Source organism: Rhinichthys klamathensis, unplaced genomic scaffold (assembly GCF_029890125.1).
Source record: "Rhinichthys klamathensis goyatoka isolate OS25496 unplaced genomic scaffold, OSU_Roscu_1.1 h1tg000196l_1, whole genome shotgun sequence".
NCBI classification, from domain to species: Eukaryota; Metazoa; Chordata; class Actinopteri; order Cypriniformes; family Leuciscidae; genus Rhinichthys; species Rhinichthys klamathensis.
In genome coordinates, this window is record NW_026606722.1 from 3,694,164 (window position 1) to 3,709,380 (window position 15,217).

The window sequence follows — 15,217 nt, forward strand, 5'->3', positions numbered from 1 at the left end:
GATTGGGCTGTTGGTATCGAGTTTAATTGTCATGATACAAAGTTTATTATCTTGAATATATACACTCCGTATGAGTGTTACCAAAAATGAAGCGGAATATTTAAATAGATTAGCATTTGTTGGCTCTTTTATTCAGGATAATGCCTCAACCTGTATTTTTGTTGTAAGAGACATGAATGCTGATATTTTTGATGCAAACTCTCTGTTTGCTAATCACTTAATGCATTTTTGCACTGACACTGGATTAATACTGTCAAGCAAGGTCCTTTTGCCTAATAATAGTTATACTTACATCAGTGAGGCATGGCATACCACCTCATGGTTAGATCATTGTGTATGTACAACTGATGCACACGCTTCTTTGGATTCTATGATGATTCATTATGATTTTCCCATTGCCGATCATATACCGTTTTCACTGTCTTTAAATGTTAAAAACTTACCATTGGCTAATAGCATAACACAGGAAGACTAGACTAGTATCATGTTAGGACTGATGGGTTGCTGGGAAACATTGCATTGCCCAAAGACGCCATAAGATGTGGTGATATTAATTGTAAGAATTCACAACAGTAAAGATCTATGTGTTTTATATGACTCAATTGACCGTTCGCAAAAGCCACGCCCCCTAGTTATTGTTACTACGCCCGTCAAACAAATGGTCAAACACGACCAGCGCGACAGATTGCCATGACGGGAAGAGGTATACCCGTGCGGGTCAGTGACCTTTTTTGGAGCAATACCTCCGCGATATCCTCCAGATCGAGGCACAAGGGGTTACAGTATGCAGTGGAGGTATATATTCAAAATATAAAAATACGCAATGAAGGAGACACGACTACTATCGAGGCTGTGGTAACCCGAGTATTTAAAGATGCACGCAGACATTGCTGTTTATCGTCTTTACTAAAACTCAGCAGCAAGTACAGAACAGCGGCTTGCAAAACGGCAACAACACATACATCAACAACCGGTGAGCAACCGCTTAACCAGGACCGGGGGAAACACAATAACAAACAAAGGTTCCGGGTTCCACCCCGGCCTACAAAGCAACTAGTCCCTTTGCAACACTTCTCCCTCTTTAAGTGCAAACATAAAACATTAATACACACACTGAAAGATAAGTACCTCTCTACCAGGAGAAACATTGGTAACAAAATGAACATCAAATTTTTGTTAAACCAACAACACTCTTTTATGAGGGATATTTAATGTTTGTATCTATAGCTCAACATGTCAGTCTGTTTGGAGGCTTGTGTTGTCTCTTAGATCTCCTAAGCTCAGGAATGGTGTCCTCCGAACTGGAGGCAGGCTCTGGTCCCCCAGGTAGGCTCTGAGTAGGGTCACCCGTAGCTGCCTGCTCCGACAATTCATCAGGTGCCTCCTCTGAGGGCCCAGACAGACCCTCATGTGACATTTCCACGTGCCCTGGAGCGACTGGCACGGCCTCTGCAGAGCCGCCCCCACTGTCTTTGCATGAAACCCCGTGAGAACTCTTCCCTCCCCATCATGGCGGACCCGCAAGTGATCTTGGTGCCTGCGTACCTGCCTACCATCACATAAATCCACAACAAAAGATACTGGCCCTGTCTGGCGGTGGATAACCCCTGGCAACCAGGGTGAACCTATGGCAAAGTTCTTGACATACACACTGTCCCCTGGGTGAAAATGTCTCTCTTTGGCATGTTGGTCCCGCCTTGCTTTTTGTTCCTCCTGATGCCTGGCAACCCTTGCTCTGATGTCTGGCTGGAGGAGGTCTAGATGAGACTTTGGTCTCCTCCCCAGCAACATCTCAGCTGGAGACACTCCAGTAGTTGTGTGTGGAGTAATCCTGTATTGAAACAGGAAGCGTGCGAGCTTGGTTTCCAGAGATTGTCCTGACATCTTCCGCAGCCCCTCTTTGAAAGTCTCCACAGCCCACTCTGCCAAGCCGTTGGACGCGGGATGATAGGGGGCAGTGCAGACATGGCGAATCCCGTTTCTATTCATAAACTCCTTGAAAACCTCACTGGTGAAAGTGGGCCCGTTGTCTGTCACAATTGTGTCTGGCAGCCCATGTGTTGCGAAAATGCTTCTCAGCGTGTCTGTAGTAGTAGGTGCAGTGATATTTGCCATGATCTGTGCCTCGAGCCACTTGGAGTGCGCGTCCACCAGCAATAAAAACATCCGACCCATAAATGGGCCAGCAAAATCCAGGTGAAGTCTGGACCACGGACGGCCAGGCCACTGCCATGGGTGTAGTGGCGCTGCCGCTGGCATCTTCAGGTTGTTTTGACACTGAGAACATACCTTCACCTTTTCTTCCAAAGCACTGTCCATCCCAGGCCACCACACAAATGATCTGGCGAGACTTTTCATACGGGAAACCCCGGGGTGGGCCTCATGTAGCTCATCCATCACTTGAGCCCGCCCTGGAGGTGGGACAATCACCCTGGAACCCCAGAGGAGACAGCCATCAAGGACACTTAATTCAAGTTTGCGCTTGACGTAAGGTTTGAACCCCTCCTGTTCCACAGTGGCAGGCCACCCCTGCATCACCCACCTCTTCACCTGCGACAACACTGGGTCTCTTTCAGTCCACAGCTTTATTTGCTTGGCTGTCACTGGAGCCTGTGACAGTCTGTCCATCAGAAAAACAGTCTCTGGGGGAAAGCCTGTGTGGTGTGGTGTGTCTGGGAGAGGCAGACGGCTAAAAGCATCAGCATTTGCATTGTCGCTACCCGCCTTGTACTCTATGCTATACTGGTATGCTGACAGGGTTAATGCCCAGCGCTGTATTCTTGCTGAGGCCATGGGTGGAATGCCCTTTGTCTCACTGAACAGACCCATTAGAGATTTATGGTCTGTGAAGATGGTAAAAGGGCGGCCGAACAGGTAGTGGTGGAAACGCTTTACTGCAAAAACAACCGCCAGGCCCTCCTTCTCTAATTGCGAGTACCCCTTTTCTGCAGCAGCAAGAGTACGTGACACATAGCTGATTGGCTTTTCACTTCCATCCTCCATGTGGTGCGAAAGAACTGCCCCCAGTCCATACGGGGAGGCATCACACGATAGAATGACCTCCTTGTCTGGGTCAAAATGTACCAGCAGTCGTGTTGAGTGTAACAGTCCCTTTACGTGCTGGAAAGCGTCGTCCTGATCCTGCTGCCATCTCCACACACAGCCTTTGTGTAGCAGCTGGTAGAGTGGGGCCAGCACGGTCGAGAGGTCTGGTAAAAACTTCCCATAATAGTTCACTAGACCCAGGAACGACCTGAGCTCTGCAACGTCCTTTGGTGTTGGAGCTTCCTTAATTGCTCTCACTTTGTCTTCGACTGGAGACAAGCCCTGAGCTGAAATCCGATGGCCCAGATATGTGACACTAGGAGCTTGAAAAACACACTTACTGCACTTCAGACGCAGCCCCGCCTCAGACATTCTCTTTAACACCAGGTCAAGGTTTTGCAGGTGTTCCTCTTCTGTTTGCCCTGTGACGAGAATGTCATCCAGGTAGACGGCAACCTGGGGAATGTTCTGAAACAGATTGTCCATGGTGCGTTGGAAAATAGCCGGGCTTGAGGCCACGCCAAACACCAGGCGATTATACTTGAATAGGCCCTTGTGAGTGTTTATAGTCACATATTGCTTAGAGTCTTCATCCAGCAAAAGTTGCTGATATGCGTGACTCATGTCTAGTTTAGTGAATGTTTTTCCACCTGCTAGTGTAGCAAATAGGTCCTCCACTCGCGGTAGGGGGTAGGCGTCGAGCTGTGAGGCCTGATTAATGGTCATTTTGTAATCCCCACATATGCGCACTTCCCCGTCCTCCTTCACTACTGGCACTATTGGGGCTGCCCAGTCAGAAAACTCCACGGGCTCGATCACCCCTGCCCTTTGCAGCCTTTCCAACTCCGCCTCCACCTTTGCTTTCATGGCATATGGTACTGTTCGCGGTTTGAAGAAACGCGGTTGTTTTTTGGGCTCAACACACAGTTTAACTGTGGTTCCTCGGAGGGTACCCAGTTCCTCTTTAAAGACATCAGCATATTTCCCTATGATGTCCTGTACCACAGTGGTATGTTTGATTTCACCCCAGATCTGTCCCCAATTCAGGTGAATTTTCTGGAGGAGATCCCGCCCCAACAAGCTCGGTCCCTCCCCCTCAACCACAAGCAGTGTCATCGCGGCCTGCTGTTCCTGATATACAATGTCCACCTTGATAGCCCCCGCGAGTGGAATGCACTCACCCGTATACGTTCTGAGCCTAATACTCGTCTCTTCCACTGCCGGTGCACCCCCTGAGCTCCACAACCTGTTGAATGTGGTTTGACTGATTACTGAAGCTGAGGCCCCAGTGTCCACTTCCATGTTCAGCTCTTTGCCATTTATCTTAATTGTTGCGTATATGGGCTGAGCCCGGGGCTGGCCACGGATATTAAACATGTTGAATGAGCACTGCTCCTCAAAATCCTCACTCTGCAGGTGATGTGTGTTGGGCTTAGGTGCTTTTCCCCATCCTTTTGTCTGTTTAGTTTTAGCACCCCTGCACTTTTTTGCAATATGCCCCCTTTTCTGGCAATTATGGCAAACGGCGTCTTTAAAGCCACAGTCATTCGCAAAATGCGGACCCCCACAACAATAACACTCTGTGGGTTTTCCTGAACTACTTTTGCCTTCTTTTGCTACAAAATGGGCAGTATCTGATAGCGTCCCTCCGCCTGCATTTTTTATGTCAATCGTGTTGTTTGCCGCCGTCTCCATGGCTAGGGCAATGTCTAAAGCCTTTTTGAAAGTCAGTGTGGCTTCACCCAATAAGCGGCGCTGTATGACGTCATCGTTAATTCCACAGACTAACCTGTCCCGCAACATGTCCTCCAGCACTGCCCTGAACTCACAGTGCTCGGATAGCTGCCTCAGCTCCGCCACGAACTCCGCCACTGTCACTCCTGGCTTGCGTGAATGCGTGTGAAACTTGAAGCGCTGCACAATCACCGAGGGCATGGGGTTGAGGTGATTTTGCACCATCTCCACAATTTCTTTAAACCCGATCTCTCCCGGTTTCTGCGGCGTTGCAAGATTTCGGATCAATCTGTATGTTTTAGCCCCGCACACACTCAGGAGGATTGATCGTTGTTTCTCCTCATCCACAATGTCATTAGCCAGGAAAAAGTGCTCTAGTCTCTCGACATACTCCACCCAGTCACCATCCTTCTCCGAGAACTCACTGAGCGAGCCGACAGTAGCAGCCATAGCTTTTGTTTACTTATGCGCCAACTTCTTTGCTGCCGAACCGGCTGACGTACTGGGACCGTGGCTTGGTTAATATCGGTTTTAATCCTCGTCGCCAGTGTGGTAACCCGAGTATTTAAAGATGCACGCAGACATTGCTGTTTATCGTCTTTACTAAAACTCAGCAGCAAGTACAGAACAGCGGCTTGCAAAACGGCAACAACACATACATTAACAACCGGTGAGCAACCGCTTAACCAGGACCGGGGGAAACACAATAACAAACAAAGGTTCCGGGTTCCACCCCGGCCTACAAAGCAACTAGTCCCTTTGCAACAGAGGCGAATGCTTATACCGGTCTCAAGCGAAATCTGAGAAACCCCATGACCTGTAACTTACCTCAAATGCAACCAGCACAGCCTTGAAGAAGATTTTATAAGCTGGTTCAGTGGCTAATTGTTTGGAGTTAGAAATATATAACTCGCGCTGCATATTTAGTAATTTTGCCTCAGATACAGGATTAAGTTATACATTCGCTTTAACAAGCAGGTTGTTCATTACCACGGCAACCACTTGCGTGTCATGCTGAATGCGATTTTCGTGTTTAAAAAGTAACTATACATAAGAGATGGAAAGATGCAGATAACCATACATTATTTAAGGTTATTTCTATTCGTTACGATATTGATATATGAACTGATGTTGTCAAGTAAGCTTCATGCTTTCCCCGTTGCGAACGTGCACTCCTCTAAACTGTAGTCTACGGGTGCTGCACTGCTGACTGCTGCTCATATTCCCCCGAGAATATCATGTTAACAACAACCCTTTAGAAAACGTAATTCCTTTGTGGATCCTCTTGATCTGCTTTCTCCATGTTTCTTTGACTAATCTCAGTGTCTCAGTCTCACGCGCGCTGCACGCGAGTCAACCATGTTCGACACATTTAACTGGGAGTGGGGCCGTCCACACTGTTTTTATCCATTGTAGGCACCGCTCACGTTGTGTTTTCGGCTTTGGAAACGGAAAGAACACAACTCCTCCAGACAATCTATCGGGGTATCTATCGGGGTACTCCAGACAATCTATCGGCCGTGGGCGCACCGCTTCACCATCTTGCTTGGAGTCAATGTTTGACGGACCTGCTCACATAGTAACGGTTGCTATGATGTGTGATTGGACAATGGCCGTTTTGGGGGAGGGGCCGGCGAAAGGTCAATTGTGGGAACACTTAATATTGCCAGTAGGCATTTTTATAAACCTCAGCGAATGGCATGTAGCATCAAGCCTGGTTGGAACGAGCATGTAGCAGAACTTCATGCCAAAGCTCGGTGTGCATTTAAAGACTGCATAGAGTCCGGTAGGGATAGACAGGGCCCTTTATTTGAAGAGAAGAAACGGGCAAATGCAAATTTTAAATATGCACTAAGATTTATAAAAAAAGAATAAGAACTCGATGAGGTCAGACTCTTTGGCATGGAAGATGCATAACAGAAGTTATAATGACTTTTGGAAAGAGGTTAGAGCCATGAACAGTATTAAAATGTCTTTGCCCTCAAATATTGAGGGTGTCAGTGGCTCACATGTAATTTGCCAGATGTAGCGACAACATTACATGAGCTGTTTAACTGTATTGGGAGGAATACTTTTGAGACAATGTTTTGAAAATGTTGTTGTATTGACAATGTATTGACAATGATGAAAATGTGGTTATTAATTCAGAAGAGGTACAATCTGCAGTATTGGGATTAGATGACAATAAAGTGTGTGGGACCGATAAAATAACCGCTGAACATCTAAAATATGCAAGCAAGAAACTTGTTCCCCTGTTTGCTATTTGTATGACAGGTTTCCTAGTTGATGGGATTCTGCCTGAATCTATCTTGCCTGTTTTATTAGTGTCCGTCATTAAAGACAAAACTGGCAAAATAGGCAGCATGGACAATTATAGACCTATAGCTAGCATTGTATCCAAAGTGTTGGAGAGAATTCTTCTTAACAGGTTGGAACAGTATATTCTTACGTCTGACAACCAATTTGGTTTTAAACGTCAACACGGTACAGATATGAGTATATTTGCCTTAAAGGAAATTTTAGATCATTATAAAGGCCAGAATTCCACAACTTGTATGTGTTTTATAGATGCCTCTAATGCATTTGATTGTGTAAACCATGAAAATGGGGGGAGGGGGTGGGGATGTCTGTATGAGAACCATTTACTGTTGGTGACGGAGTTCGTCAGGATGGTATTTTGTTATTCTCTCTTTTTTAACGTGTATATGGATGACTTGTCACAACAATTAAATAAATGTAATACAGGATGTATGATAGGCAATACTCTCACTAATCACCTTATGTATGCAGATAATTTGGTAATCATTTGCATATATAGTGCTGGGTTACAACAACTGTTGAAGGTTTGCTCTCAGTACGGTGCGGATTTTGATATGAAATATAATGCAAGTAAGATCAATATCATGATTGCTAGAAGTAAAGAGGACAGGAAATTAGTATTCCCTGATTTCTTTTTATCTGGTACTGCCCTTAAAGTGTGTGATGAGATTAAATATCTTGGCCATCATATCGCAAAATATATGCTCAGGCTAATGTGCTTGCACGTAAATTTGGCATGCTTATGTTAAGGTAGCCTTATTCAAAGCATTCTGTACTCCACTGTTTACTGCCCGCTTGTGGCGGTCTTACAGCAAAAAGAACATGCAGAGACTGAATGTAGCGTATAATGATGGCATGAGACTGCTTTTAAAACAACCAAGATGGTGTAGTGCTAGTCAAATGTTTGTTAGTGTTGGTGTGCCTACCTGTTCTGCCTTAATAAGAAATCTTATTTTTCGATACATGGGTAGAATGTCTGTCTCTGAAAATAGAATTATACAAGCTTTAGCTGTGGCTAGACTGTGGAGACATTGGCGTTCCTGTTTGTATATTACAAGTGAAAGTTATTGACCTTTTATTTCTATGTACTGTATATTTATTGCTATGTTGTAACTATTGTCATTTTTTCTTTTTTTGTACTATGGACCTTCCATTTTGAGTCCTCAATAAAGTCATTATTATTATTATTATTATTATAGTTATGAAAGTTTACTCTCTTTAGGTACACTTAAAGGTATTGTAGGCAAGAAACTCTTTTCCAAATTTGTTTAAACTTTCTGTTATATCAATGCATAATTAAAATGTAAGTACTCTGAAAAAGAAAGTATAAAAATCGAATGTCTGTAGACTTCTCACAACTGTTTTAAAGACAGCTCATTATTTCCATTCACTCCACCCCCTCCCTTCTGGGCACCTTCCAAAGCCACGCCCCCAAAACACATGAACTCGCGACTCCGACCGCTGAGCTGAAGACGCATTATTTACCTGAGACGAGCGGAGAGGAAGGAGCGCAGTGCATGTAGTGACATCATGTCAGAATCACATGTAATAAAAAAATCTAACTTTATCATTATGAAGATAAACAAATAAGATGTATTTTTGTACTCACTATCAAGCTAGTATATTGATATCGGTAAAGTTTAAAATATATATTTATTGATTCGCTAACGAGCTAGTTATCTATAAGGCAAAGCTTAAAACAGGTTGCATGATACACGTTTTTCCATTGCCATCATTTACACTGTGATTAAGATGAATTTCGTGTAACATTCATATATATGGTGTTCTGAATGTAAGAGTTTCCATGATGAAAGCATTGTTGACTCTGATGAGGACTATCTGATAATCACTCTCCAGAGACAAGTACCGCATCGTCAGCTCGAGGACAGATAGATCGTTGTTTATCCAAAGACTTTTTGTTCATTACCTTTTCTAGTAACGTTAGTCTCTTCCTTTTTTGGCTGGTTTGCCTTCGCAAACTGCATATGTGAATTTTGATTGGTCTTTCTCTGCCATTGTTTTGCTATTCCTAGGTTCCTGCCTCTTGAATTCCTCAAATCAAACGGATACGTGCAAGTGGGCAGGTCCTGTGTGGCAAAAGGGTGGTTGCCATGGTTGCGAGAGAGTGACAGTCGCCTAAGCCAATCCTTTGTTTCGTCCCGGAAGGAAATGAGCTGTGTTTAGTGCAGATTAAACGGTGTAGAGTCACTCAATTTTTATACTCTTTTTATCAGAGTACTTACATTTTAATTATGCATTGATATATATAGAAAGTTGAAACAAATTTGGAAAAAAGTTTTTTATAAAATTTCTACCTACAATACCTTTAAGGTCTTTTATTTCATTAATGTATTATCTGAAAGAACAGTTTTTTTTTAAGTTTTGAAGTACACTACAAGTGCACATTCAATTAAATGTAGACTAAAAGTAGACTTTTTTTCTCAAGAATTAAATTTAGGTTTATTCATTTTTTTAGCTTGCAGTCAAGTTCATAATTTACTCATTATATGACGGAGCAGCTGTATGTGTTCAACAAAAGAAGGAAAGTCATGCAGGTTTTAAAAGACATGAGGATGAGAAAATGATGGTGGATTTTCATTTTGGGGGAAACTATCCCTTTAACTCCTGTGTAAACCAATACAATGCGGCACACAAAAACGAACACACGGCACATCAGTTGCTGAAGAATAAAGTGGTGTGATGTGATGTAGTTGGGTTGTCATAGTAACTGTTATCTCTTTGAAAATACCCTCATGTAAATTTCAGCCAACTGAGAGAAAGGTGAGAGACAGAGGGAGACTTTGTGAGAGACACCACATAGTGCCGATAAACACCACCTGACATGCTCTTCACACAAGATGCTTATTTTGATGTCTCTTAAGTTATGCTGCTGCACCTTGAATGCTAATGTGGTAATATATCATAATGAGCTATGAATAGATTTAAACATGTTTGCACTGCCATGAAATTTCACCAATTAGAGACAAATTAGTTTGCTGTTATAAATAAACGTGTTGTACAAGACCATACATGGTTTAATGGAGCATAATCTTACTTCAAATATCACACACATTTGCTTAAATCTTTATTTGTTGTCTGGCCATTTCTTTGTTTATTTAATAAAGTTTTGTTGTATATTAGAATCATTCACACATAACAGTAAAGTACATGATTTGCACCAATTAATTAAGTCAAGAGCAATCAAACATCCAATGTCTATGTAATCCTATTTACAATTTACAGTATATGCACACTTTTCATTTGCATTATAAAGGAGATTAAAACAATTCTACGAACGTGTCAATGTTTTATTGCATTTTCCCTTGGCTTTAATATAACGGCATTTAAAAAAAAACAATCTAAATACAGTAGTGTTTAATAACAAGGGAGAGTGAGTGTGTTTTAAAGAGATAATCTAGTAAAAAAAATAGACAAGAGAAAGATCTTCAAAGGGGAGAGTGCCGTCATCAGCAGGATGAACAGACGGAGGTTGAGGACTTTGTTAATGAGCCAAGCGCCCGAACTCAATGGGGTGTATGACGGAGGACAGAGGGAAGGAGGGATGAAGAGTCAGCAGAGAGTACAATTGGTTCTAGTAGGTCTATGTGAACAAGTTATTGCTGGAGAGATGTGGATAACTTCTCTGGCCACAAGTTTGATGTAGATTGTATGAAAGTGACAGAGCCAGAAAAATCATAAAAACATGCTAGTGGGCAGAACATGAATGTACATGAATGATTGAAAGCATTTGCCAAATGCATAATAAATATTTTCACATTTTATCATTGGCTAATTATTGTGCATACATTCCTATAAGGAAGGATATTCAACTTAAAACAATCATTTGTGACACGGAGTTCCATTGGAAATGGTGGAACATCTAAAATAAATTGTGGCCAGTCATAAGGTGATGATACACTGGGCATTGAGTAATGTTGCTGGGCAATCTTGCCGAGCGATTGTTGCTTGGGCACTTTCCCATTGAAAATGGGCAATACATTTCTATCTGGATACTTTAGGTCGGTCGTGGGCCCTGTGTCTCATCTGGTTGCCAGTTGACGGCAACATTGCCCAGCAACATTGTTCAAAAAGTTACCCTGTGTATCATCACCTATAGTTTCTAAAAACAGAGAAATATGTACATTTTAACCTAAAATCATTATTTTGGAAAATGTCCATATCAATTTCTCAACTAAAGAAAAACTGTTGGTTTATTCAGTATTTTCTGTGAAACTTGATATGATTGTCAAATGTTTGCAGATGGATTTTAAACATCATACATGCATGTTGGAGAGTTATGTTTGGGGTAAAGAATCATTTTCATATACAATTAAAATTGAAGTTCAAAGATGTGGTACAGAATTAATTGGATCAGTTTACCTAAAAATGTTGTCATTTGATCATCCTCAAGTCGTTCTATCACATCCGTGGAACAGAAAAGGAGATATTTAGCAGAATGTCCAGACAGCTCTACCAACCCCCAAAAACAACATACAATACCAAGCACCATAAAAGTAGTTTTTAGAGAAAGAAGACCTTTTTCTATTACTTTCGATAAAAATGGTAATTTTGAAATTGGGCGAGTTATCCAAAATATAAGGATCTGAAGTGGATTCACTACTGCATGTTTCAGGATTGATGGAACAGTGCCTTGAGGTAGGCTACTATTTATTATTGTTAAAACAAAAGGTTCAACTATACACTACACAACTACACTGGGGTGTAAGCAGATTGTATAAAAACTTATGAATGAGATTGTACAAACTCATATGAATTTGTCACCAATTCGCTAAAACGTTATGAATTGTCATGAGAGTGTGTCAAAATTCATACTCATTTGTAAGAGGCAGAGTAATGTCAGCATGTGGTTGAAGCAAGGTCAAATCAAAAGGCTGGATTTTAATGCAGCAGTTCGTATTTATTTATAAAAAAGGCATATAATGCATAGAACACTGGAACAGAACAACCAACATAATCAGATGAAAATACAATAGATAAAATAGACACAATCACAGAACATCTCTTAAAAGTAAATTAAGACAGAAATTTGATTTTTGGGTGAACAATTAATTTAATTTATCGCATTTGTGAATCCCATGCACTGCATCCGAAATCGAATACCTCCCTACTATATAGTATGTGAAAAACATTATGCCAACTATATTAGTATGTCCGATAGGCCTATATAGTATTCAAAACAATGAAAACAATAGGCAATGCAAGAGTCCAGCACTCTGTAAAGTCTCCTCCAGCACATCCCAAAGACTTTCAATGAAGTTAAGGTCTGGACTCAGAGGTGCCAATGATGAAAATGTGAACATTATTCTTCATGCTCCCTCCCAACCATTCTTTCACAATTTAAGCCTGATGCATCTTGACATTGTCATCCTGGAATATGGCCATGATGAGTCTTCCTACATGGTTGTTTGAGAAACTACTTATAGGAATACGATGCCTATCACTGTATAGTATACACTCCTTCAGTATTATCAGCAGCTATCGCGTTTCTCGGGAGCTAATTAAATGGTGAAATGCGGCAGGCAAACCGCATCATCTCACAAGGAATCGTGCAATCGGGAATTTAGCGAGAAGAATTCATTCCCCACAAGGATTTAACCTCAGATTCATTCAAGTTTGTGAACTTGAACACGAGATTCACCACATTGATCATAAGCTGCATGATTTAGAGTGGCCTCAGTCTGCATTGCTGCTCGCATCGCTGCATTATTGACACGTGATTCACTCTCCATTCATCTCTGAAAGTCTTCACGAAGCTAAGCTAATAGCTAAAAGCTATCAGGGTATTGGCAACATGCTTGTTGCTAATGCTATCCGTGTTGCTTGGGCTTATCTAGTCGTTTTCAGTAAAATACTCTTGCTTGGCTTATGCGATCATATTGGCAATGTGCGTTACTTATCTGTTGTCATTGGCAACTGCTCGCGTTGCATATGCAGTGCTTTTAGGACTATGCAGAACAGATTCAAGCAGCTTGAAGTGATAGTTAGGAAATAACAATTCATGGTGCAAACGGAATAATTTCTGCTGTGGCACAGCTCTAAAAAGACATAGTAAACAGTAATCATTCAGTTGAGTCAGTTTCATGGAAACACAGCGTTCTTAAAGCTATAGTGTATTAATAATAATAATAAAACTTTATTACAGACTCACCGGTCCAGATAAAACAAACAAGACAGTACACACAATACAATACAATATAATACAAAAAACAAATACAACTTCAGAGGAGACAACTATACCAATGCTTCCATAACTTGGACTTATACCGTGTAGTGCTAAACTTGATATTGGTCAATGCCACAATTATATAATTCTCTGAGTTATTCAGCCGACATATAAATTTGTACATAACATTTCTCAATGTGGCTTGCAGAGTATTAACACCTGCAGCCACAAACATCTCACTGGCACTACACCAGCGTGGTCTTCTCAGCAGAATTCTCAGTCCATCGTTGTAAGCTACCTGAAGTTTATGCAAGCTAGCTTTGCTGAAACTAGACCACAAGTGGGCATTGTGGAGAGGAGTGCAGTAAGCTCTGAACAAAGCAACTTTCACTCCATCTGTGCACCCACCAAACTTACGAGCCAAACTATTCGCCTGAGCATATATAGAGCGGCATTGCCTATAAACGTCAAGGTCATCCTTCAACTGGTCTGTAATGAGATGCCCAATATACTTATATTTGCTCAAAACTATCAAGGTATTACCTGCCAATTTAAAAGGAGGAAACATTTGACATTTATCCTCCTTTGTTCTACAAATCATCACCGCACTCTTGTCTGTATTAAATTTTATGTCATGAACAGTTCCATAGTCAGAGCAAACATTAAGAAGCTGTTGAAGACCAGCACTGCTAGGACTGAAGACCACAAGGTCATCTGCATACATAATATGATTCACTAGAGTGTTACCTATCATACACCCAGTGTTACACAAATTCAAGCAGACAGAGAGCTCATCAACACACAAGTTAAAAAGAATAGGGGAGAGGATTCCACCTTGTCTGACCCCGTTCCTGACCCCAAAAGGGGCAGAAACACAATGGCCCCATTTTATAAACATAGACTGGTTGGCATACCAGTAGGACAGAATTCTCACAATACATTTAGATACACCTCTCTTACTCATTTTGTCAAATAACTTGTAATGATTGACGCGGTCAAACGCTTTTGAAGCATCAATAAAACTCATTAAAACTGAGGAGTTCTTATCTCTATACGTATTAACAATTTCCTTTAAGGAATATATGGCCATATCTGTGCCATGTTTTGGTTTAAAACCAAATTGGTTGTCAGTAGAGGGGATAACTGTATTGTATAAATTATTGTTTTAAAGGCTATCTAACCTATATGTTATTGAAACACTGCTTGTCCTACAGGCTATCTAGTGCCTATTGAAACTGCTTGCTCTAAAAGCTGTTAGTTGCTATTGGAAACATGGTTGTTTTACTTTTAAGGTTATTTAGCCCAGTCGTTATTCGGAACATGGCTGTGTTTTAGGCTTATATCTGGTGTCATTGTCACATGTTGTGCTAAGCTAATCAGGTATCAGCAATATGCTGTCATTTCAGCAACATTGCTAATGCAAATGTTATCGAATATATGCTCATTACTAGGCTTCTAGTATTATTGCGTACTGTCCTAAGCAACATGCTGTAGTAATCAAGCGTTGTTTTAGGCTTATCTGGTTGCATTGAAAAATTATCGTTCTTTATTCTATCCGATTATTGCAACATGCTGTGTTAAAGTTAGCACATGTTTGAAGCTAAAGCTATCTAGATTATTGGTAACATACTTGTGCAAAATACACAGTAGGTACATTCACCGCAGAGGTCTGTTATTCAACAATAACAACATCGTAGCTTCATGATCCCGTGAAGGAGTGTGGAATCATGGGAGTCGTCATCTTCACCTCCACAGCCGATGGAATCAGTACGATGGGAGCAAAAATCATGTTCATGAATGAGAAAGCACACCTGCCAAACTACACTAGTTTTAATACTAGTCCTAGGGTTATACAAACAAACTTGTTGTATCAGATTTTGTTGCCGCTAGTTGGAGCTATTGCTGTAGGGTGTAGCTTCCCCTGCCAAACTACAC

At 41.6% G+C, this 15,217-nt stretch overlaps 1 protein-coding gene across 1 annotated transcript; it reads right to left on the minus strand.

Annotated features, from left to right (window-relative positions):
- Nucleotides 1-1,213: 1,213 nt before the first annotated feature.
- Nucleotides 1,214-5,381, minus strand: LOC130096076 (uncharacterized protein K02A2.6-like). Its single transcript, XM_056262717.1, has one exon. The coding sequence runs from the start codon at nucleotides 5,227-5,229 to the stop codon at nucleotides 1,237-1,239; it is 3,993 nt and encodes a 1,330-aa protein (XP_056118692.1). The 5' UTR covers nucleotides 5,230-5,381; the 3' UTR covers nucleotides 1,214-1,236.
- Nucleotides 5,382-15,217: the final 9,836 nt, after the last annotated feature.